Consider the following 25,779-nt stretch of genomic DNA (forward strand, 5'->3'; position numbering starts at 1 on the left):
TGGTTGTGCACCTGGAGTCCAGACCTATAACACACACACACACACACACACACACACACACACGCACGCACACACATGCACACAAACACTCACACAAAATGCCATTTTGCTCAGACGCACATGACCTTCAGGCCCTTTTATGTTAACGAGTCGTACTTTACACTTTGCTACTTTCATCTGAACACAGAATAACAGTTTAACAGTTTGTAGCCTAAAACAAGCTTCAGGGCATTCAAACCATTTATAATATTTTGATTTGTCCCTTTATGCCTCTCACTGTCTCTTCTAACATGTGTCCCCAGTAGCATCCTCTAACTTTTCACATGTATGAGGTTTATTAGCTATCCGTACAGAAACATATTGTATTTTGAGCACATCTGAAACTACCATATTCCAAATCTAACCTAAGCAGTTTGAATATGAGGGGATTATACAGTAGACTACTGCCACCTGACATTTCATGCTTGGCTGGTCGGCCAGCTATCATGTTTTCTGCCTGGGTTGAGAGAGAGAGGTCAGCTGTTCACTTTCTCTCTCTCTCTCTCTCTCTCTCTCTGGTTTAAAGGACAGAGAAAAGTGGAGGAGCGCACTGAAATAAGATAAAGATTGCAGAGGAATGAAACTAAGTGGATGTTGGACAGACACTCCCCGGGATAATTGATTACTCGGCACCCCACTGCATGAAGTCATGTTTCAGGGTATCAGATGTGCCGTTTATGCAGGACTGCAGTCCTCAACATCATAACTCAATAAGTCACTCCATTTTCAGGTCTCACACAGGCTTTCAGAGTCTGTGCATGTTTGGGATGTGTGGTCTGTGAATCAATGCTATGATCAATATATTACACACAGACTGATGGGAAATGGAGCAGGAGATGTGGTTGTTGCACTTAGCTGTTAGCTGTTTAATTGTTAAAATGACACATTATTACCAAGATTCAATTGCTCACTCTTCTGTTTTTTTGCCCCAGCAACCGCCCAAACATCCAGGACCTCGGACACCAGCGCTCACCGTGATCCTGGTACCCACACAGATACCCACACAACCACTCTCACACACTGATACATGGCATGACATCACTGCCAATGTGGGAGACATTTAAACCCATATCAGATTAACTTAAGAGGGGGGAGGATAAGTAGCTTGAAGAGGACGGATATTGGCATCAAAGTCAGCGGACAAGACAGCGTTGCATGACATTGTGCGGATGCATGTGCCACTGAATGATGCTTGTGGACCAAAACCCAAATGAAATGAGGGGTGAGGTAAGAGGGGTTTGCATCGACCCTTCGAGGGAGGAAGAAATGAAAAAATATATTTCACAAGCATAAAAATGGTTTTGTCAGATGAATCCCAGGATGCTGAAGGTGAAAGCATGCGAGTTGTCCCCTCCCCAGTAGGCAGTAGAGTAATGCATTGGGCTGAATTAATAACCACTGATTTATATTCAGTACCAGTTGTTAACCATTTGTCTCACCTAGCTTCCATCCACGTACACACACACACACACACACACACACACACACACACACACACACACACACACAAACAGATAGCCCTCTTAGCCGTGTACCGACCCATACCCACCCCATAGAGCCCTGCTCTGTCCCATTGACAGAGCACCAAAAAGCTCAGAAAGGGGCTCTGAACTGCAGCATGGTGTGGGAGGGCTGTTGCTGTGGGTCAACACGGTCTACCCTCCGTTGACAGATTGGCTTTAATCCTAGAGCCAGCTTTATTAATGCAAAAGCCCGTGTCAGCTCTCGTTTGGCCAATTTATCTGCATGCTCTGCTCTGAATTAATTCACCTCGCCGGCCGGCAGCCGGGCCCTGATGCTCCGCAGTGATCATAAAATAAACGGGCTGTTTATTTTTCTTTTATCGACACACAGACAAACAGTCAAGACACAGGCCTATTCCGTGTGGGGTTTGTAGGGACAAACGTGAGGAATGATTCCAGTCGACGGAAGCAAAGCAACACCTGCCGAAACCCGAAACGGTGGAAATCAGGAGAAAACCAGCAAACGCATCTTACACACGAGGCCGTGCATCGGTGCAAAAATGCATCGACTGTCTCACGCCGTGAAATGCTTACATTGTCATCGGTGTTGGGCGCTATAACAGTGGCATGTTATCCACGGCTTACCTCTGTGAAAAACGCCTCCATCCTCCTTCTCCCTACTCCGCCCAGACGTCGCGCGCCCGGCCCCGCAGAGCGCAGACACCGGCTCCGGTCTCGGCTGCGCAAATCTCGCCGACGGAAGGGTGAGCGTGTTCGTCCGGGTGGGGGAAAGGTAGCGGTGCCTGCGTGTCGGTGTTTCCCATTCACCGAGCGTGTGTCTTCATCTCCGAAATGGCTCAGTTGCTCGAACACACCTCGGCAGCGTCCCGGCTCTATGCGCAAAAAAGCCACATGAGAAAAAAATCCAAAGGAGGCTGTGATAAAAAAAATTTTTTAAAAAGAAGTAAAATGTCCACACCAGGGATCCGTCGGAAGAGCGCTAATTTGAAGCGCCCCGGGTTTCCAGGCCTGCCTCGTTTCGGTGTCCCAATGTATGTATGTGATGTGTGTGTGCGTGTGTATACACGTGTATTTACGTGTGTCTGTGGATGGGTGTGTGTGTGTGTGGGGGGGAAGGGGGTGTGTGTGAGTGTGTGAGTGTGTGAGAGGCTGTGGGTAGGCTATAGTGCGTGAGGTTGAGCGAGAGGACCAGTCCGGGGACAGAGTGAGCTTGGTGCTGCCCACCTCACACACCGACGGGGCGGTGCAGACACAGCCTAATGCCAAACCCATGCATTCAAAACTCTCTCTCTCTCTCTCTCTCTCTCTCTCTCTCTCTCTCTCTCTCTCTCTCTCACGCACGCACACACATGCACACATGGCAGATGAAGCGTGGTATAGGTTTGAAGTTTTGTTGCTGGTGTCAATGCTGGCCACATCTGGATTTTTTTTCTTCTTCTTCAGTTGGGGAATACATCTTTTTGAAAAGTATTAAGGTAAACCCTCACTTAATAAAAAAAAAAAGGAGAAGAAAAAAATAGTATTCTGCAGTTATTTACTGTTAGGCCTTCCTAAAAAATAATCCAGGGGGTGAATACATTGCTTTGGTGGGTTACTACCAGAATAGATGAAAGAGCCCAATTACAGATGTTGATCAGGAAATAAACCAGATCAAAAATGTCCATCAAAAAGAAGAGAAAGAGGATTAATGCAAAAGTAAATAAGATTACTTTATGTAAACCACGTTTGCCTCTTCCTTTGGGACATTCATTTATTCCTAATTTGGTCCAATGTCTTGTTTGATTTCTAATCTTCTAGAAAAGAGCTGCAGAGCACCTGAACCAAACTTGTTGTAATAATAAATTAACAACTAAAAGTGCTGACTTGCATTGTTGTGAACCATTCATTGTCAATAAAGTTTTACAAGTTCTAAACCATTTACAAAAGTATAAATAAAGTATGTCCCCCATATGCTTAACTTTGCCTAGTATACATTAGAAGTGATTCCTGAAAAGTACAATTATGAATTGACAAGTGGATACACACTGACTGAAATTATTTCTAAATTAGCTTGAGGCAAGAGCTGTTAGCAGTATTCATATATATCAAAAATCTCACAAAGAGAGAAAAAGTGAGAGGGAGAGAGTTAAGATTTCCTTCTGATCTTTCCAGAAAAGCTAACCCCTCTTGACATAGGGGGAGGAGGTTTGGTTACAGGGTTACTCAGAGCCCCTGTAGGGTGAAAAATTATATCTCACAACACAGACACACACACACACACACACACACACACACACACACACACACACATATCGGACCAGAATAGCAGGGGGTAAACAAAATCCCAAATCAAGGAACATTACACACAGTGTCCCCAAAGACAACCCGTTTGTATGAATGAGATACAAATGGATAGACAGCTGGTTTATGTGATATGAAGCGTGTGTGGTTTTATTCTCCTCTTCACAAGCTGAGGGGGCCAGGTGCCGTCATCATGAGCCCAGTGCGGTGAGGCCTCTCTGGGGTAAAGCATTGTGAAGCTCCGCCTGTTCCCCCTGGAGCCCTGGAGGCATAGAGGGGGCCTCCTGTATGCATGCCTGGAAGTATTATTTAATGTGCCCCCCGTCTTCATCAGGGAACCATCTCAAGAGCTTTAGCCCCACCAACCCCGCCTGTTGGGGTGAACCGCACACACAAACACTCAGGAAATGAGTCTCGAGCTTTATAATCTTCAATAAGAAGTGGCTTCCAAGGAGAACTCCTGTGATAAACCTGCAGCAGAACAGACCATGAACACTTCATCGCACACTCGTGCTCACTCTAAAGTTTAGAGTGACAACCTTTCTTACTGTTTGGAGTCTAAACAGTAAGAAAGGTTGTCTTAAACTTCAAAAGTGGTGTATGAAGATAAACCAGCGTAACAGAAACCCCTCGTCCTGTTGGTCACCAAACTCTCCTCATACCCACCACTAGATCTCCAAAAATTAAGTCAACATTATTACAGTGACACAATAAACAAACTAGTTCAGGTCATACAAACCTTTATGGATGCAGACACACAAAATATGTTATGTTTAATCTGAAACTGTACTGCATACATACTGTAATATAAAGCAGAGGCCTTGTAACATAGTTTGGTGTTTCATTGTCAGAGAATGGTTATAGTAACTGTAAATATTTAGTAACATGTACTCCAAAAAATTGCAAATGTTATATTGCAGTGGTGCATTCAGGTACCAGAAGCAGTTTGTTGACACAGGACTAACAGAGATTATGACATTGTCCGCTTGATTAGGTGCCCTGCAGCAGCACTTACAAATCATAATGGCTCTCAAATTATCTCTCTTGTTTTCTCAAAAAGTGTTTCATTCAAATTTAACGAGGTCTCGCTCTCAATGTCGCAGACATCATTGGCCATTTTGTGAGAAAAATGGGGATTAATATTCTGCCTGTATCGGGACATTTTTATCAGGCAATGCATTTACTGTATAAAATCATGATGTGGGCTGCAGAATCCCAACTGCACCAATATCTAGTGAAAAGCAAACGTGTAAGCCGAACCGTGTTTATTTTAAGCATTTGTTTTAAAGTAATGAGAGTGATTTAACACACCGGAACAATTCAGATAGTGTGAAGTTGAGCTGAAACGATTAGTTGATTAATCAATTAGTTGATTACTTTGATAATTGTTAAATCAGTGACTGAGAACATTTATATTGCCTCTCAATGGCTCTTAACATGGCGACGGCTGAGCTGGCGGCCCACAGCAAAGTGTTCTAATAACCCTAACGGTGCAAACTACAGAGCTAACGGTGTTTACCGGAGTGGGTGCTACGCTTCACAGGAGACGCTGTGGGTCGGGACAGCTAACATGCAATAACACGCCCTGAAAGCATGCAAGGCCCCGCTACGTCCACAAGCCAAGGAGAAACTCGGATTACAACTCACACAGAGGGGGAACAACTTATTCCTCTTCTCAGGTAAACTAAATGGCAAATAGTTGTTTGCTGCTGTCTCAATAATCTGAATCCCCTTAAAATTGCATCGTTAAAAATAAATAGGTTGACTTCAAAGTTGGCAAAACGTTGTATTACCATTCATGCTGAATGAAACAAATATTCTGAACATATTTCTGATTTAATCAAAGTCAATAGCAAATGCAACAGACATGCACAGAAACAATTCCTGGAGTGGAAAGACAGAATGGGTTGTGCTGGCCATGATTACCTAAAAGCCTATAAAAGCCATCGACCCAACTCATCTAACATGCATGTATATAGAACACACACACACACACACACACACACACACACACACACACACATGCATTGAAACACACGTTTGAATACACAAACATTAGAAAGTCTGGGCTATTAAATTACCTCGACAGCACGAGGACTCTGTGACCCTCAGCAGTGAATTGTGGGATATCTTTTGTTCCCTGGGAGTCAGGAGCAGAACTCTGCTTACTCATCTGTCCCTCTCTCTTTCTCCTTGACGTCTCCTTCCCTTCTTACTGTTACACTGAATATGTGTGTTGGGTGTAAATCCGATAGAAGTGTGTGGACAGATCGTCAATAGGTCCTCTGGTTCTCCGAGTAAAAACGCAGACAGATTACTGAAGAGCTTCAAAGCGGAGCCCACCCATCGCACGGTGCTGAGTCTCCATCTGTACGTACACATCCGTGGACCCGATAAACAACACTTACATACAGTTAACAAGCTTATCATTGAACACATGTATCTGGTAACTGGTGTGTCAGTGGGTGCGTGTCATTTGTTGCAGGCGGTAATATGCATCACTCACAATGTCACAGCCAATCAGTTTTATATCCGTGGCATTCATAAATCTCGACTCATTTATTAACCTCTGTCTCTTTTAGTCGTCCCTCCTCTGTGACCCCGCGCCCTTCCTGCAGACACATCTGTTTATGGCTGTCTGAGAGGACACGCCGAATCAAGGGATGCAGAGGAACTCAGTGTGAAATGCCCCGATCATCAACCTAATTGTGTACTGGCTAACTGGAATGGGACAATCCAAAGCGAGGCCTGGGGGCTACATTTCAACAAGCTCTCTTTTGATTTTTACAATAGCTCCAGAGCTACAAAGACACTTTGTTTTGTCTTACATACTTGTAATATATGTATAAATATATGGCATCAAAAAACATTAAAAGATGTCCCTTGTTATTAAATGGTTAATGCCCGTCTTCATTCTTGTATTAATCGATATTGCAATCTATGATACGTCAACACAGTTACTATTCTGGCAGTGCAAGACATAAAATGTGACAACAATAACTTCAGCAGCTTTATTAAACATGTTTTCATTAATCTAATCTACATCAGGGTTTATGACATGGTTCACAGTGACACAAAAACGCACATAAACCCTCACCCTCTTGCGGAAATGTAATATCTAGCAGATGAGGTTACTTAGCCTCTAATTTAATTTATTTTGAATTACTCAGTATTGAACTTCTGCCGGCAGAGGGCAAACACTTCAGTTCGCAACATGTTTCAACATTAGTCACTCAAATTCACATCGCGACGAAACAAAACGTGAAAACACAAGCACTTTTATATCCCTCTCAAGAGAGCATCTCCAATAGTCCAGCTATGGATACAATATCATACCAGCTGAACCCCTCTGCTAAGTTATGTTTGACCAAATTAAATTGCTCTTTGTAACTGATGGAGCATTAACAAGTGACAAGGAGGTCTGAATACGTAACTAAGGCAAGGGAGACTTAGTTGGACATTTTTTAAATATCCCTATTTTATTTCTTGCTGAGAGCTTGATGAGAAGAGTGATACCACTCTGATGGTTTTACAGTCAACATGAAGATACCGCCAGAGGCCGGTTATTTTGGTATAACATAAAGACTGCAAACGGGGGAAACTGCTCGCCTGACTGTTCAAAGACAACAACCGCCTACCTGCTGGACACAGTCACATCCTGGAGGCTCCACTGGGAACGGGCTGTCTTTGTGTTATGCCACTGGGGTGCATGTGAGGGACAATCCATGAAGTGGTGTCAGAGTTCACTCCCTGGGGACAAGTGGGCTATACCGAGCGAGACAATAATTCATGCGTTCATGTCTGATGCACACCTCCCCACACTCTCAGAGAGTGACATGTATGATGTCACCCGATCTGTATGACTCATGCAACACGCTCTGGATTCAAAATCCAATCACATTTCTCAGAATAAATGAAGATAAAGAAGGTCATTTTAGAAGAAAGTTATCGACCAGTTGACTTTTTATATGGAACAAAATGTAAGTGTTCAAGTTATAATTACTATCAGCAGAGCGTGGCGTGTGTATTATTGCTCCTATCCAGAGACAGCAGGGTACTATTTCAAAAAACTAATTTGGCCAAAAGTGCCACATTAGCGAATTATCAATGAAAGTTTGACCTTCTCTCCTTCCGTCGGATAACCCTTTTTTTCCCTAACCGTGTCAAACATCCAGTTAAATAAAACACGGACAGGAAATTGATATTAAACTGATTCTGTCTGTTTGTGCGCGTGTATGTGTGTGCGTTTTATGTCTGCAAGTGTCCAAAACATCTGTCAGAGGAAATAGAGGCCACAAATATTGTGCAATATAGAGAAAATACATAGGCTAATAACTAAAGACCTCCTTCCACATGTATCAATGTTTAGGTTTGGAGGCAGGTGGCATATTTCAGGGACCACCATTATGCGTATGTTCCTATGACTTTTAGAAACTAGGGGTTTTAGGGTAATATACATTAATATATACACTAAACACAAATGGACAATATTTTGAGGCTGGTTCATATCAGTGCCCGTACAATAGTTTTGCTTTGGAGGATATAAATATACTAAAATTATACATGGAAAATAAAAGATTTTAGTTAAAAATGTTGGGGTTGAAATACTCTGATTTTCTAAAATCCTGAATAAAGTAACTATTCATTTACATAATTTAGATAACAATTGAATCATGATTCACATAATCTAAAAAGAATTCCTCAATATGATAACAGCAATAGATGAAAACGGTTCTATTCGCCAAGCCCGACAGGAAGTGGGACAATGAGGGCAGCTGGGAAATCGCCCCAGGGGTACTAGCATGGAGAGGAAGATAAGCAATGATTATATTTTAATTTTTAAGGAGTCCAATATTGCACCCTGTGTAAATTGTTTGTGCATGTGTGTGTATAGATCCCATACCTGCTGTGTTGAATTCACATGGGTGCAAGCCCAGGGAGGAGCTCGATCTGCTTATATAGTGAGATGACTTCATCCTGATTTCCTTTTCCCTGCCCCCCATCCTGCCCCCACCCCCCACCTGCCACACCCCACCCCCATCCCTGCTATCCCAGCACCACCCATGGCAGCATGACAGCACGTCTTTGGACCAAATTAGCTGTCAATGCGACCCCCTAATACCCGACAGACAGTGGGGTAATTTAATCAGCCAGCCATAGCCTGAAGCAGAGCACTATCACGCTCACACACACATACAGACACAACAATCCACCATCATAACACACAACACAAGTTATTCACAATGTTGCATTGAAGAATTTAACAGTAAATTTCCATTTAGCATTGAAAAAAACTAATTTAGTGGAGAAAGAAGTGGATGAGCTTTAATGCTATTTAATGCTATTTAACGCTATTTAATGCTACTTTTTGGTTGTTTTTTTGTATTTTTGTTTTTTTGTATTTTGTTGTTTTTTGGTATTTTTGTCTATTTGAGATCAAGAAAAATGGTAAAAATGTTCAAATGTCAACAATATAAGGGAATTAACATTAAATGAAGCAGTGTAAGCATGATCTTACGAGAATTTAAGTTTGGAACTTTGAGTTATACGTAACTTTTATTTCTCAGTTACTGTTTGTGGTTTATTAAACTCTGTTGGGACAGACTTTTTCAACTGGATTAAACTGAACGAAGCCTAATCCTAATCACAACAGATTAAATTAGCCAGATCACTATAATAACTGGATTACATAGACTCCCCCCTGCCTCAAGACACCCCTGCCCTTCAAAAGAAATCCTCAGTCATACACACACAAAGACAAACAAACAGACAAAGTCATAACGGATCACATGATGGGAAAAAAAAGTGAGAAAGAGATTGAAAAATGTGTTATGGAGGTGTTAAAGAAAGAGAGAGCAGAGAGAGCTGCCGACATGTCAGACTGCAAACATTAATGACAGTGTGTGCAATGTGCCTATTTACTTGTTTGTTTGTTTTTCTCTCGCTTTGTGTGGACTACAAGTGTTTGCATGCACACCATTAATTCACTTTTATCTGTGGAGACTGTTGAAAGGAAATCATCATTTTACTAAGTGCAATATGCAAACTAACCAGTGACACAGTGAACAAAAGCCCAGCTGTCCCTCCAGAGTCCTAACAATCAGATATGAATATTCATCACTCACAGAAGGTGAGCCTGGCTTGATGCTGCAGAGTCATCTGCAGCTACCTATCTACTGTATGCTCGTCATAATACGATGCGCAGGCAAATATCAGCTTCAGGAGATAATATCATTTAGTATTATTAACCAAACATATAGAGGCCATGCTGCCCTTTTAATCCTCAACTTCTCAATCCAAGTCTAAAACTTCATATTTACAGATAAAGTTATTAGGATCATGCCTTGGTGTGCAGCTTTATTTGACAACGACATCAATATATGAATTAAAGAGTACTATTATTTGTAATCACTTTCACTGTAAACTGTATTTGATAAAGCTGTTCAGTTGATCAAAAATAACGTTCGAAACATTCATTTTAACCCTTTCATGCATGAATTATGACAACCTGAGTCAGGCGTGTTTTCATTGCTCTTTAGGCATGAAAAAAAAATTTAAACTTTTTTTTCAATCCAGATTTTCCAAAGACATTTTTAAATGTCCATTCAGGTGGACAGCATGTATTTTGGTTTTGAACTGAAGAAATATGCATTTAAGGTGTAAAACAATTATAATGTATGACACAAATATAACGTTGTCTCACGTTATTGTTTTGAATGCACATGGATCACCATCGTGTAGCAGCATCACCAAGAGTGCACTCGCAGTATGACAGAACCTTTGCCCGTGTTGTAGTGGTACTTAAAGCGACCAGGCGGTGGTAGTAAACACCCATTTAATTAGACAAACCACAGCAACTGGGGCACGTCATGGAGGCTCAACATGCAAGGCGAGTCTGTCCTTATCTGAAAAAAACGCCCTCTAAGAGCCCGCCTCTAACCGCGCCTGATTGGCTGATCCTCTTACCGCCAGGGAACTCTCTTTCTGATTGGATAACGTCTCTGTCCCTCAGCCGTGACAGACGCCACACGGGCTAGCTGTTTGGAAAATGAAACTGGCTCGTTTATGACTCCCGACTTCGAGAGGCAGCCAAAGAAAAGCGAAAACAAAAGAGGTTATTAAGATAGAGAAATTAAAAAAATCTGCCGGGTTGGACCGTTGAACCTGACACGGCGTAGACGAAAGAAGCTGGCGGTGAGTGCTCCATGCGGAGACATGTTTCTGGGGAGGGAGGCAGGCCTCTGTGCTGTCAAACCACGACAACAACAACACCTGAATCGCTTCTCCTGCGTTGTCTTCGTACTTTGTACGTGTCTCTGCTCATTTTCAGTTTCAAACAACCACCACACTCCGTTCATCTTGTCTGGGTTTAGCCGTGTGCTGTACTGCGCTGCCTCCGAAAGAAAAACCTGCCTTAAAGCCCCGTCCAACCGTCTGTTGTGGTCCCAGATAACACGAAATAAAATGCCTCTTCCCTTTTCTTACAGCTGGTGATGTTGAGTGTACAGAGCTGGAGAGGACGTACTGTTCTGCAATGGAGGTAAGCTCGTTTCTGACCCTGACGTGAGCCTCACCACCGCTTTGAGACACTATCTTGAGGTTAGACGTGTTCCCAGTTATAAGACCAGTCGGTTCATTCATAAAGTATCTCTTCCCACCCACAGTTAAGACTACCATACATATCTAAAGGTGGTCCTTGGTTTGTGACGTAATCACTGGGCTTCAGGACAGTCGTCACACCATAATATTGTGTCATGAATATTTAGTCGCCTTTTTAAAATTTTTGTTTTTACTTTTCATTTGCATTTTCAACACAACAGAACAGTCCTTGACATTTAAATACACATATTACAATACAATTAATAGTAAATATTTAAAACAGTGATGTTAGTATTTTTTGTGAACTTATTTTGTGAACTTCTCTGCTATTTGGAGGCTTTTAGATTTAGCTGTGACACGACTATAACGGGTCCAGGGGCAGAGACCCTTGACTGACCTCTTTGGTTGGTTTTCGTTTCATTAAATATGTTCGTTCAGTTTAACTGTTCAACAGATCAACAGAAGGAGCTATTCCACAAGTTTATATACACACTCATTTCCTTTGAATCACAGAGAATGTTCTTTGAACATTGTCCTTGAATATTTCCAAGACCATCAGTCACAATGTACTATGCCTACGGGGCACAGTTTATATGTCTACCCTCTCCAAATTTAGTCTTGTGTGACGATAGTTCAGTTGCCTTTGTAAGACGCCCTTTAATCAGGTTTTGAAGTCCTTATTCAGCAAGAATTGAGCTCCAGGGTTGCTGCTCTGTGACTGATCCTGACCTCTAATCTTCCCTCGGAAGGATCAGGTAGTGTTTTCCTAAAAAGATTAACATTCAATAGTAAACAAATCAGTCCAAAAGCAAGGCGTATATTGATGGAAGTGTTAAATGAGTTGATTATTAACATATCACATGATGTGTGAAACATTCTCCAGTGGCCTATTTCATCCTCTTTTTTTTCCTTCTCCTCCTCGCCATGTTAACAACCTGTATCTGTATCTTCCCCCCTCTTGCCCTTCCCTCATCTTTCCCTGCCGTTTTCTGTGTCTTAGTCTGTAGCAGTGGGCTCGGCTACTTGGTGAGGCTGAAGCTGCTGTCACGATGGCGCACTTTGACACAGAGTACCAGCGTCTGGAGGCGTCCTACAGCGACTCTCCGCCTGGAGAAGAGAACTTTCTGATGCATGTGCCTGAGGGAGCCAAATGTATGACATGTCGATAAAAATCACAAACAAATCATGAACTTATCACGCACAGAAACACACCATCCTCTTTTGCACTGATAGTGATGCCTAACAAGAACAACACTGTTTCTAATTTTGTGGTACATATTTTTTGCAGCCCAATGGCACCATATAGAAAACCTGGACCTGTTTTTCCAGAGAATATCCTTTGGCATGGATTTGTCATGTATTCCTGATGGGTTGATGGAATGTGCTTCTTTGATTTTTGCACTGGGAAAGTTTTAATACAAACAGGTTTGCGTTCCTCAGATACATTTACAATATTCCTTAACATCGATTACGTCTATAATCTGCACCAGAAGAATGGATTCACCTGCATGCTGCTGGGGGAGATCTTTGAGCTGGTGTATGTATCTTATCCATCAGGAACCATGTTTTTGAGAGATTCTTGTGTCTGTACGGAGTTTGTATATGATGTTGTATGTTCCCTCCTCCTTCTCTCTTTCTCCATGCAGTCAATTGCTGTTCGTGGTGGGCTTCACAGTCTTCCTCGCTAACTGTGTGGACTACGACATACTCTTTGCCAACAAGTTTGTAAATCACACTGATTCATCGAAAGTCACCTTGCCCGATGCCTTCCTCCCAGTGGACGTCTGCAGTGCCCGGTGAGTTTGAACACCTTATTTAATTAATGGGTATTTCTTCTGCAAAGAAGCTGCGACAGTAATTTCATTAACGAGCGTGTAGCTGAGGATAGGTGTGTGATTGTGTTTGTGAGATAAAGAACAATCAGCACTCAAACATGAATGTTTAAGACTTACTTAGTGTGTCTGGAGAACATAATGCTGTTGGACGTACACATCTTTTGAATTATAAAAGTGAATATCTTCTCCCGCAGTATCCGGGATAATGCGTTTGTGATCTTCGTGTTAATAATCTCTGGGGTGTTTTGGCTACATCGCCTGGTCAAATTCATCTACAATGTCTGCTGCTACTGGGAGATACGATCCTTCTACATCAACGCACTCAAGATGACTATGGTGAGACAGGCAAAGTTATTTGTTTTAGAGGGGTTTTTAATATTTTATTTGCTGGTGTTGTATACATTAATTGTACCAATTTTTCTTTCTTTTCAGTCAGAACTCCCCTACGCAACATGGCAGGAGGTTCAGGCCAGGATAGTGGAGATCCAGAAGGAGCACCAGATCTGCATCCATAAAAAAGAGCTGACGGAGCTGGACATTTACCACCGCATCCTCCGCTTTAAAAACTACATGGTTCGTCCGTTTGTGATGACATCCTAATACCACCGTTTGGTTTCTGAACTATTCATGTCTGCTGCAGCTACTTGCAAACATAACCGAACAGTGTGACCTCAAACCGAACCCTTCTTCCTGCACTTCTCAAGGTTGCCATGGTGAATAAATCACTCCTTCCTGTGCGATTTCGACTTCCTGCACTTGGGGAGTCTGTGTTCTACACCCGGGGTCTCAAATACAACTTTGAGCTCATCTTCTTTTGGGGGCCAGGTGCGTCCATGTTGATGATGTGATTCCTTTTTGTATGTACAAGGCTGTATTCGTCTGTCTTTCTGTGGTGCCCTGTTCAGGTGAAATTAACCATCTGCATGCACACACTCGTCTATTTGCTTGTTTGTCAAGGTTTAGAATTACAAATGAGTATTCTTTGTACTTCCCTTGGTTGCTCTGTAGGCTCTCTGTTTGAGAATGAATGGAGCCTGAAATCAGAATACAAGAGAGGAGGTAATAGGCTGGAGCTGGCAGACAAGCTAGCGTCCCGTATCCTGTGGATTGGGATTGCCAATCTGCTGCTGTGTCCAGTCATTCTGGTGTGGCAGATTCTCTATGCCTTCTTTAGTTATACAGAGGTAAGTGGTTCACATGCATACACAAACCTTTTTCCTTTGTCATTTAGTGCTTGAGACAACAGTTTGTTGTGTGTGTTTGTGCCTAGGTGATCAAGCGAGAGCCTGGTTCTCTGGGAGCGAGATGCTGGTCTCTGTACGGTCGATGTTACCTGCGTCACTTTAATGAGTTGGACCATGAGCTCATGTCACGCCTCAGCAAAGGATACAAGGTGAGATGAGATAGTTGCGTATCTGCTGCCATCAGTTAATGTTCCTTAGTTGCTTGTCCTCTGATACTTTTTTTGTTTTGGTTTAATAAATGCAAAAATATGTAGCAGTGCAAAACATCACTCAACAATATCATGGTTTTGTTTAAATATCATGCTCTTAATATGTATACTAGTGCTTCTCTTTAACTGCATGTAAAGTTAATAATAATCTGCTTCTTCCCCTTTCTCTTCCTTTTGTTTCCTTCAGGCTGCATCCAAGTATATGAACTGTTTCCTCTCACCACTGCTGACGGTGGTTGCCAAAAATGTAGCATTTTTTGCTGGTTCTCTTCTGGCTGTCCTCATCGCCCTGACCATCTATGATGAGGACGTTCTCTCTGTGGAACATGTTCTCTCATCGATCACACTGCTTGGAGTGTGTATCACAGTCTGCAGGTAGAGGATCAATGTCACCCACTTAGTCGGTCTGCTTTTCTGATCAAACAAAGATTGAAAAAAAAAAACGCACAGAATTTATTTTAGTATTTTAATCAACCAAAGCATTTTATAAACACACAGATGAATCATTTGATTATTAGTTGAGGTAGCACAACAACAGTTGTGGTTCAATGGAGGGGGGAAGTAGAGGGTGGGGAGATGTCAGTGCAGCCTCTAGCAGTTTATCATCGCAATTGTAGAAACACCTACAATAGATAAAAATACCTGTAAATTATCACCACCGTCACAATGAAACTGATATGAAATGGCAAACATCAAAATCTGAATATAAGACTCAAATCTTCAACTCCGTGGGTTGTTAGGGTTGTTAACCATGATCCATTTCTTTATAGCCCTTTTAAAGCTACCCAGACTCGTAATCCCTTTAATGCTCTCCTGCAGCTTATTCTACTCTATAAGGATGAGTATAAGAGGGTTTCCTTCTTTAAGTAGCTCTTGATTGAAATAATTCGATCTCTGGGAACATCCCCGTGAAAATCCAGTTCTATCTGTATAATTTTATTTCGTACATTTAATAATCCAAGATATTCAAGAATCCATCAGAAATTTGGCAGGTATATTCCAAACTATATGATTATTTATCAAGCACATTTCCACAAAATAGTTCAATATTGCCCATTTGATTTTGAACCTCTTCAGTTGTAAGACTTCAATTAATTTCCACCACCTGTGTGTTTCTGTTTCTTCAGATCATTTATCCCAGATAAGCACATGGTGTTTTGTCCTGAGCAGCTGTTGAGGGTTATCCTGGCTCATATCCACTACATGCCCGACCACTGGCAGGGCAATGCACATAGATATGAGACTCGTGACCAGTTCTCCCAGCTCTTCCAGTACAAAGCAGTGAGTATGGATACTAAACTGGGAATAAATATTGAGAATAATTACAAGGGAAGTAACTTATCGAACCGCGTTTCATACATAGCATGAAAAATCTTCGGTGTAATTAATTAACTTTCACAATAGATCCATTTATATATGCTGGTTTCAGTTTCCCTGCTAGTGTGTAAACTGGCTCATGAATGCATTAAAGACATCATTCATGTTATTACTAACATCTGTGCTGCTTTTACGGAAACAACTCAAAAGAGAGAATAATTTATCGAGAAATTATTATCTGAGTACACAGAGCTTCTTCTCTCTAATGCCGAGCTTTACCCTCATTCCATTTTTTGCATTCATATCTAAAGATTTCTGTTGTTGGTTCTCAGTAAGATTTGAGAATGCTGAGAAGCACCTTGTAGGTATTTTTTTGTTTTGATTCACGCTACACACAGATTGTCCCAGCTGGTGGCATTTTTAATCTTAAACCATGAAGTCAGTTCCTCAAGATTTCAACTCAAAATCAGAATTTTACATAACTCACTCAGCTTATGAACCAGAGGGATTGCTAAACCCTACTCGACTACCTGCGTGAACAGTGTCAACCTTTTCCTTCTGTTTTCCTCAAGGTGTTTATTCTAGAGGAGCTAATAAGTCCAGTGGTGACCCCCATCATCTTGATCTTCTCTCTGAGGAGGAAGTCTCTGGAGATCATTGATTTCTTCAGGAACTTCACTGTGGAGGTGGTCGGGGTAGGAGACACATGTTCCTTTGCCCAGATGGACATCAGGCAGCATGGACACCCTGCGGTGAGGGACTGCCACATGAAGTGCAGCCACACAGACATACACTTAGAAAGACACACTTAAAACTACCTAAATTCCTTATCTGTGTGACATGCATTATATTGAAATACAAGTAATTAAAAGTTAGTGGGTGTATCTTCCCTCCCTCTGTAGTGGATGTCAGCAGGGAAGACGGAGGCGTCCATCTACCAACAGGCAGAGGATGGGAAGACAGAGTTGTCTCTGATGCATTTTGCCATCACCAACCCCCAGTGGCAGCCTCCCCAGGAGACCACACACTTCATCAGCCAGTTGAAAGAGCGAGTTCACAGAGAGGCCACAGGGGTTACTTCTGACACACATCCACTCTCACTGTCCGAGTCAGAGGTACAGTGATAAACAAGCATGATTAAGTATTACAGCGGTCTTAAGTTAAATTCCATCATCAAAGGCAGAATTTTATTTTCTCTTCCTTGTCTCCTGCTCTTTCTCCCTCTTGCAGCCAAGGAGCCTCATTGCAAACCTTTTGGTGGGTCCCTCCACATTGACCTCCATTCATTTTGGCAGAGATAGCTCGTTGACCAATCATGCAGCAGCTGGCTTGAGTGATGGGGCGTCTGCCTTGCGCTCCCTCTCCCCAATCAGCAGTAGTCTTCACCTGAGAGGTAGCTTAAGTGCAGCTCACAGGGCCTCGGGCCATACGTCAACCATGAGCAAAGCAATGGCCGGCTCTGGGTAAGTACATTCTCCTTCTTAATCATTGAGGTTACGTGTTTCTGTACAACACTAAATATTAACTGATCGGCTGACTCACAGTTCGAGGTGTAAAATCTAAAAGAGCTATGTCATTATAATGTAGTTCAAACCTTAATTAGTAATCAATAATCTTCTTTACTTGTTGTCATCTTGTCATCCCTATTGCCTTCTCGTCATGTCCACGATTTCCCCTCATTTTTGCTTTCTCTTTCCTTAGGACGGATGCCCGCACTGTGAGCTCAGGCAGCAGTATATGGGAGGGTCAACTCACTAGTTTGGTCCTGTCAGAGTACGCCTCCACTGAGATGAGCATCCATGCACTTTACATGCACGAGGTAAATGTGGGTGAGCATGTGTGGGAACAGAGTAGTGAACATCTGTACGATGCACAAAACTGAACGTAGTTTGTTTCACTACGTTTGTCTTCTTATCCGGAATATCTCACAGATCTTCTCCGTCTTTGGTCCAACCCATTCTTCCTTCCATCTATTTTTTCCCCTGTAGCTACACAAGCAGCAGTCCCGTGGCGAGCTATCCCGCCACACATGGCACAGGCAGGACAGCGACGAAAGCAGTGACAGCATCCCCGATGAAGTGAGGAGCGAACCCAACCCTCACTCCAGACATTTCCCTCGCTCGCACACTTTCCCCACCACAGTTCCCAGTCCCAGTACCATTCCCACTTCAGCTTCAGCTATCAGCAGTACTGCCCTGGGTCAGGAGGGGGCGTCATCACACAGCAGCAGCCAGCAGCGTCATAGTGGAGCCATCATAGGTACCTACCTATCTTTTTGATTATCTCGCCATCTTTCACATCACATGCTTTTGAATGTAATTCTTTTAAATGTAATGCCTTTTTAAAATATTGTTGCACTTATGACTTCTGTGCCACACAAAAAGCCTATCATCCTCACATTATTCTTAAGATTTGAACGTACTTTTCTGATATTGCTGCAACAGTTCCGCGCAGAAGCGAAGGTGCTATTCACCTCAGGGTTTAATCCTGCCGCTTTTCAACTCTGCTGTCTATGTCCTTCTGTTTTTCAGACTCTTTTGGTGCAGGGGGGAAAGTAGTGAGGTCAGTCCGTGGCGTGCCCATGGGAGGGTGGGCAGAGGAGGGTCCGGCAGCACCACGACACCATGACACACTACCCGAGGAGAGCTCAGAGGATGATATGCCTCCTTACATACACAAGGTAAATGTTGTTTGTGTGTGGTTGGAAGGCCGATGGTAATTTGGCCGATGGTACTGCAAGTAAATTAACATTTGTTTTCCTCCTTGTCTCACTTTAGATTACATAACCAAGCTATGTGAATAAGTATCAGCATCCCACAACTCCACAGATATCCAAACACACAAACTCGACCTTCGCCACCACTTTTTCCCAGGACTTCCCATCGGATCTGACACAGATGGAGATGGACATGCGCAAGAGAGCTGTACCATGATACCTACAAACACTCAAGTTACGACTGATGCCACCACCAACCATTCATGCTATATGACTTACTACATGTCAAAACAGGCCAACAGGGTAAATATCTGAATTGTGGATCAGAAGAGGACATACAGGATCAAAGGATTTCTAATAACCATTGATACCATCAAATTACGATACGCTCTTTTATTATGTCAAAAGATTACATAATGAAAGTGCATGTATTACTGGGATGTAAACAGCACTAGGCCACTGTAGAAAAATACATACCAATTTTCTCACAATGTGATCATAATAATCCTAATTGTGCTATCTGTATTTTTCCCTCTTTTACAAATCAGTTGAAATTTGAAGAGTGTATGGTGTCTCTCTAACAATAACAGCATTCAGCAAAATGTGTTGAGAATGATGCTGGGAACACAATGACCTTTCATGGTGTGAATTGGTTATTGTACCAGCAGCGGGAGGCTACCTTGTGCTCTTCAAAACATATGAAAGCCTCTAATAGTATAAAAATCACCTGATTTACATTTTGTAATAAGATTTTAACCCTGAGGGATTTTTAAAAAAAAAAATAAAATCTGCATGTATTGCATAACACAGTTCATGTGAATTTATAGTCTGGCTCAGTTTGCACAGATAGTAGTAACCCGGTATTTATGCACATTGTGCACTGTGTAAATAAATATTATCAGGTTATGTCATGCAACAATCATTCAACTTAATCAAATTTACACAATTAAAATGCCAACACGTGATGTGTAGCCAGACATGCTGTACGCAAACACTTTCTAATCTGATTCAACCCAGGTTTTTATTCTTTACCATTCATTGTTTTTCAACAGATTTGCAACATGGTGCAGCAAAAAGACTATTTTAAGCATGTATATCGACTTCTGTGCCATACAAAATACCCTCAAGCACAAGTGTATGACCATCATAAACACATTCTTCAAAGAAGAAGAATGACCATCCTCCACATCCTGCTAATTCACAGCATGATTTTGCCCTGGTCCCCTGTCATGAAGCCGCAAATCTTGAAAAGAAGAATTAAGCACTTTAATAATCTGTTTATGAAGAGTGTGTCACTTAACTTAGATTATTTGTATGTGTATTTTTCTATGTATGTATGTATATTTTAACGATTTTATTTATCAAAGGGATGTGCCATGATGATTGAACGTTGTGAATAAAGGTTTGGTTTTCTGTTGTGCACTTGGATGGAGATAAAGAAGCACTGTCACACTGCTACCTTAATATGGCCAAGGGAGGGGATGCATTGCTTAAGTGCTGTAATGTTAGATTCATGATCGTGCTTTTTTTGTAATACATCTTGTCAAATACAATTTTGTACAGCTGTAAATTCATCATTAAAGTCAAGACAACGTTACAATGATTTTGTGTGTAGACTGAAAACGCATCTGCAAAACAACTGAATGTACATATATTTAGTTGCCTTTCACTTATTAGCTTATTGGCTTGTTAGCTTAGCTTAAATTTGCATTCGGCGGCTAACCAGGGTCGCGAGATACTGTTCGCTTCTAACAACGCTGTGAAGCATTTATGGAAAGAATGTAAGGGTAATAACTTTTACACGGAGTTGTATTAGCAGATTCTTAGAACCTGCGAATGAGGAATGCAGTCGAAGCCCGGATAGCTCAGTCGGTAGAGCATCAGACTTTTAATCTGAGGGTCCAGGGTTCAAGTCCCTGTTCGGGCGATTGTTTTTTCTTTGGTGTCCGATCTCCACTTTAAAATCTCTCTGTAGGTAGAACATGTATTCCTAGGGCCAAGGGTCTTAGAGAGTTTTAGAGTCAAGGGTTTAGATTACGGTTCGGGTGACGTTTATTTTTGTCCTGGGTCCCATCTCCAATTGCTCTATGAAGGAGTGAGCCGCACACATGACAATAAATGACCATCTATCCTGGTGTTACGGTATGGTGGTCTACGGTGGCTAGCACAAAAACGCAGTCACATGTACATGGCCATGAGATTTAGTAAAGTAAAGTCACACCACAGTCTTGTTCAGACTGACCCCAGTTCTGTCAATGTGAAAGGCTTTGAGATTTTACTGTACAGTTTTGGAGAAAAGTGACTTCAAAGTCAGCTTCAATGACATAATGATATTCATAATTTCACAATTTCCAATATTCAAACTGCTATAAAAATAGATCGTTAGATTTGTAAAGTAAAGTCACAACGCAGTCTTGTTCAGATTAACCTCAGTTCTGTCCCTGTGAAAGGCCTTGCGATTTTACTGTACAGTTTTGGACAAAAGTGACTTCAAAGTCAGCTTCAATGACATAATGATATTCATAAATTTACAATTTCCAATATTCAAACTGCTATAAAAATAGATCCTTAGATTTGTAAAGTCACAACGCAGTCTTGTTCAGATTAACCTCAGTTCTGTCCCTGTGAAAGGCCTTGCGATTTTACTGTACAGTTTTGGACAAAAGTGACTTCAAACTCAGCTTCAATGACATAATGATATTCATAACTTCACAATTTTCAAGATATAAACGGTTATAAAAACAAATCCTTAAACTTGTAAAGTAAAAATACAATGCAAACGTGTTCATGCTGACCTCTGCCATGCACATGTACATGGCCAACATGCACATGTACATGGATTTCTTTTTATAACATTTGTAAAAAAGCCAGTGAAGGACTCCCTACATTCACTTTCAAAACAAAGAAATGAGTGGCGGTATAGTTTGTATGAGCTTTTCCTGATTAGCTATAAAATCCGTCAATCTAAGACCCAGCAATTTCATTGGTCGACTTGCTTTTAGTTTTTGAACGATGGTCAAGCTACCATTGGAATATGTTTAAGCAAAGCTAACACCATTGGCTGAATATGTGGGATTTAGTAATTTGATTGGTCCGTCCGTCCAGAGGAACTCGATAAGGGCGGAGTTTAGATCATTTGGCGGCCATATTGAATAATATCTGTTGACAGTTGTGTGTCTAAAGGAAGCTCAAAGATTTTGTTTTAGCCAACTTGTGCCACACGTTAAGGTCTGCTGTACTTTTAAGTGGGATGAAAACATATGTTATAAACTTTTAATGGTTTCCTTTTCGCCCAGAGATGGATGACGATGAACGGCAGAGGAAACTAGAAGCCGGGAGAGCGAAGGTTTGTCGCTAACATTTAACGCACGCTAATACTGAATGCTAGCAGTTAACGACAGCCAACTCTTTTGTCATAGCTTTGTGTTTGTCTACTGTTTACTAGCTTTTCTTGCAAGGTGACTGAACGTTTGGTTCATCGTTGCTTGGATTCCATTTGCTCGTTAAACTACAACGTTGCTCGTGACTTTATTCATTTGCCGCGCATATATCGCGGGTTGATCATTAGCTGAGGTTGCACACAGCTAGCGATAACAATACTATTTATGGAGTAGCGTTAGGGTCATGAACTAATGGCTTGAATCACTTTTTGGTTCATATACACTGCGAGTCCAGCAGCGACAGAACGATGCACGTATCTACAAAGACAAGGAAGAGGTTTTACCTGTGAAATAGTGTGTGTTGCAGTTTCAGCCGTGAAAGCAATGAAATAACAATTCACAATCCCAAAGTTAGTTGGATGTTGACCATTCTCATTATTTTTCTTTTAAGCCTCACACAGTTTAAAAAAAGATAGTATATAGTTGTATCTAAGTTACTCTTACAAGAGGAGATTATATTATGTTCTTAAAAAACAACTAAGTTTGGTTACTAACATGTTCAGAGTAGCTCATTGATTTGCATTTCTCAACTGAACCACTGATATTCATTATGACAGAAATCCTCCACTCTGCCCAGAAGCCAGTCGGTAAGTATATAAACTGGTGACTAGCAGAGACTTGTGGGTTTGTGGGGTAATGGACATTTATTTCTTTGGGATTTAGGTCTTCTCGCCTACTTTTGATTCTCTTCGGTGTGCAATCAGTATTTTTCTTTTATGCGCCATGCTATGATTGTTGTCAGTTTTGGAGATGTAGGCCCACTGCTTTAAACAGAATGACTTCATACCGATTATGAAGAATGAAACCCTGGAAGGAAAGCTTATTTTTCATTTGAAATTTCAATGTCTAAGGCAGTTACGCACCTTGAATTCACTGTCATGCTGGTTACAGGCCATCAGGTGGTGCAGTGAGCCCATGAGATTTGGCAAGGTTCAACATGTTGAACTATCATCTCACATGAATGGTGTTGCTATGGTAATGCAGTGCTGTCAATTGCCTTTACTGTATTAGGTGCAACAAAAAGCTCATTTATTTTTCACTTCAAAAGCAAAGCACGTACGAGTGTACAAATTACACCCATACACAAAATTACACCCATACACAAAATGCATAAAATATTGAAAGGGCTTTTTGGTGTTGACATTTTGTTGAAAAGACAAGAAGCATTCAGCTGTGAAGTAACATCTGATGTGGCCACAATAAGCTCCATCTAGCCGGTTAGACAGACACTCGGTAGCGCAGAAACGGCCTTGGGCCTAACAACACTCATCTGGCCAATATGTCTTTCTGGGATTTGATGTGTGTTGTGGCAGGCGGAGGTGGTGAACAGGGTGATGGAAGGACATGGCTGAGGTTTTAAGCGATGGGTATGAAAGCAGATGAACAATGGCAGGTGGGAAGAGATTTAAGTGTTGTTTTCTGCAAAGATTTTGTTTTTTTGAGCCAAAAGAGGAAGATGCTGTGGTGGATGCATTGCATGACGCTAAATTGGAAAGAAAAGCAAATCCAAACTGTGGACCAGGCAAGTAAGATGTCATCAGGATAAACATTGGCATTGACATGCACACAGTGTTGTCATGCACATGCATGTGACTCATCATCACACAAAGCAACAAGTAGCTCTCCCGGTGTGGAGCAATCTCAGTTTGCATTGAGCAGGCACACTGATGCTGCTTGCCACACACAAAGCCCTGTCTCCTCCTCCACGTGAATGCATCTCCCAGTCTCCACCCTCTTCCCTTTGCCTAGACACATGCCAGCTCCTGTAGAGAGTTTGTGGATCCCTCTGCACTGTACGTTGGCTTTAGGATGAGACGATTCTTACAGTGTGCCGGTGCCCACAGACTGCAAGATCGACATCTGGACATTAGAGCAACTGCCTCGATGAGAAAGAATTGACAGGTCTGACCACCGGCAAGGAAGGAAATCGGTGATTTACTGTCAGTTATTGATGGTGGGATTCACGAGGGTCTCTGTTGTAATGTGGACTGCTGTAATCTGATTTAAGCTGCTTAAAGAAGAGGGATCGGCAGAGAGAGAGAGGAAAAGAGGAATGTGTTGCAAAGAGAAACTGCCTGAGATGGATTTCTACCAAATCATTCCCCCTGGAGTTCAAGCAAAATACTGGGACTTGTTTGGGGATGATGTTTTTCCACTTGGAATTAACTTTATGAGTTCAAATTCTTGATGTGTCTAATTTTTTACCCGGCGGATTTTGTGATCCTTCAAAAAACTCTTGTCAACCAGTTTCTTCATCTCTTACTTTGTTTTTTCATTTTCTGGCACGTAAAAAAAGTCAGACATGGATCTATACTCAAAGAAATCGTTAAACCTTGTTCTGTTCTGCCGTGCTGAGAGGCTGTCTAATGTGTGTCACTAAAATCTGCCGTTCTCATGGGTTTGATGGAGCTCTCTGGAGATTTGAGAATATTTAGCATCGTCACCTTAATTTAAACTTGGAGACATTGTCAGGCAATGGTGTAGCCTATTTTTTTTATGAGTTTGGGATTTCTTCTTGCTTCATTGGGCACTGTCTTTTTTGCTGCTCAACTCTGACCTATCAAAATAAGCGCTGCCAAATCTATTTTCTTTTCCATAGTGGGGACTATTAACAACTTGTACGCTTATGTATTTATACTTTGCATAATGATTTCAAACTTTTATAACTTTTTCAACTAAGATAAATCTGGACTCCAGTTCTCTCTCACCCGTGACCCCTGAGTGGCACCATGCTGATAGTGTGGTGGTGCTCAGTGGTCCTGACCTACGTGTCCGTCTACCTCTCACTGTCCTTCCTGCGCAGCTTGCTAGCTTCCGACAGAAGCGGGCGCAAGGCGACGGTGCGGGGGCGCCGAAAAAGACGCAGAAGAGGAAGGGCAAGGCTGTCTCGCAGAATGACGGAGCAACGCAAGGCCGCCCCGTAAAACCAACACTTTCCTCAGCCAATGATGCGAAACTGGATGAGAAGACCAACCATGAGGTACACCGCTAACTGCATCAAGATAATCAGTCATGCATAATTAATAGAGACTGAAGAAATCTGATTTGTATGGACCATTGCTGGTCATTTTCATTGCAGAACTTGCTTTACTGCATCACCCAGGACTGTTCATGGGTCCCACTGCCTGCCCTCCAGTATTTGTCTAATTTAGTTTGCTCACTGTATGTTTTACCAAGTGGTCCGTGCCCCCTGCTCCGTTAACATACATTAAAGAAATGGGTCACTAACCATTATGTTGCCTGTGGGGCATGTTGTCATAGCAACATGGTTGGGATTAACTGCGGCACCCTTTACTGCCTCTTTTAAAAAGGGAAAGCGTATTACACATGGATTAAAATGACAAATAAAAAAAAAACTTCATTCTAAAACTATTTAATCCTTTAGGGACCCCAGAACCAACAACCGGAGGATCAGCCCCCCACCCCGGAGCGAAGATCGTCCCTTGTGAAAGATTTTAGAGACAACGAACTAGTTGCACTCACTGGCAAAGAGCAGCTCAAGGTAAACAGTTTAACATTTACACATATGTTGCTTTCAGGGTATGATAGCATTTTTTATAGTGCATGTTGAAGCATTGGGATACATTTATGTCTTCTATGTAGTTCCTTGTGGCTT

The 25,779-nt window shown here is 41.9% G+C and overlaps 3 protein-coding genes and 1 non-coding gene across 5 annotated transcripts in view; 3 read left to right on the plus strand and 1 right to left on the minus strand.

Moving 5' to 3' along the window:
• The window catches only part of myo10l1 (myosin X, like 1), a 38,655-nt gene extending 35,992 nt beyond the window's left edge, over positions 1–2,663 (minus strand). Inside the window, exon 1 of the mRNA XM_068580191.1 lies at positions 2,148–2,663. Coding sequence (XP_068436292.1) covers positions 2,148–2,168 — 21 coding nt within the window. The 5' untranslated portion in view covers positions 2,169–2,663. The remainder of the gene's footprint in view (positions 1–2,147) is intronic.
• Positions 2,664–10,827: 8,164 nt separating this feature from the next.
• Positions 10,828–20,323, plus strand: atg9a (ATG9 autophagy related 9 homolog A (S. cerevisiae)). 2 transcript variants are annotated; one of them, XM_068580184.1, is made up of 20 exons: positions 10,828–10,997; positions 11,291–11,343; positions 12,403–12,554; positions 12,691–12,734; positions 12,875–12,939; positions 13,049–13,198; positions 13,432–13,573; positions 13,670–13,810; positions 13,942–14,062; positions 14,246–14,421; positions 14,508–14,630; positions 14,878–15,065; positions 15,818–15,971; positions 16,580–16,759; positions 16,910–17,122; positions 17,238–17,470; positions 17,709–17,826; positions 17,996–18,266; positions 18,539–18,687; positions 18,785–20,323. In XM_068580184.1, the coding sequence occupies exons 3-20, from the start codon at positions 12,452–12,454 to the stop codon at positions 18,791–18,793; spliced, it is 2,580 nt and encodes an 859-aa protein (XP_068436285.1). In that variant the 5' UTR covers positions 10,828–10,997; positions 11,291–11,343; positions 12,403–12,451; the 3' UTR covers positions 18,794–20,323. The 2 variants fall into 2 exon arrangements, with proteins under 2 accessions (XP_068436285.1, XP_068436287.1); XM_068580186.1 differs by lacking the exon at positions 10,828–10,997 and adding an exon at positions 11,024–11,109.
• A 254-nt stretch (positions 20,324–20,577) lies between these two features.
• Positions 20,578–20,650, plus strand: trnak-uuu (transfer RNA lysine (anticodon UUU)). The gene has a single exon. It is a non-coding gene; the product is annotated as a tRNA-Lys (tRNA).
• A 1,238-nt stretch (positions 20,651–21,888) lies between these two features.
• Positions 21,889–25,779, plus strand: part of pcnt (pericentrin) — a 34,047-nt gene continuing 30,156 nt past the window's right edge. The window contains exons 1-3 of the mRNA XM_068580181.1: positions 21,889–22,069; positions 24,967–25,143; positions 25,549–25,665. Coding sequence (XP_068436282.1) covers positions 22,022–22,069; positions 24,967–25,143; positions 25,549–25,665 — 342 coding nt within the window. The 5' untranslated portion in view covers positions 21,889–22,021. The remainder of the gene's footprint in view (positions 22,070–24,966; positions 25,144–25,548; positions 25,666–25,779) is intronic.

The sequence above is a fragment of the Clinocottus analis genome, unplaced genomic scaffold (genome assembly GCF_023055335.1).
Source record: "Clinocottus analis isolate CAN_PGR_092001 unplaced genomic scaffold, fCliAna1.0.p SCAF_17, whole genome shotgun sequence".
Classification (NCBI taxonomy): domain Eukaryota; kingdom Metazoa; phylum Chordata; class Actinopteri; order Perciformes; family Cottidae; genus Clinocottus; species Clinocottus analis.

Coding starts and splice junctions, on each gene's coding strand:
- atg9a (XM_068580184.1), top strand. CDS start 12,452: ATGGCGCACTTTGACACAGAGTACCAGCGTCTGGAGGCGTCCTACAGC. Junction 12,735..12,874: donor TGGACCTGTTTTTCCAGAGA/ATATCCTTTGGC, acceptor AACATCGATTAC/GTCTATAATCTGCACCAGAA. Junction 12,940..13,048: donor GGGGAGATCTTTGAGCTGGT/GTATGTATCTTA, acceptor TTCTCCATGCAG/TCAATTGCTGTTCGTGGTGG.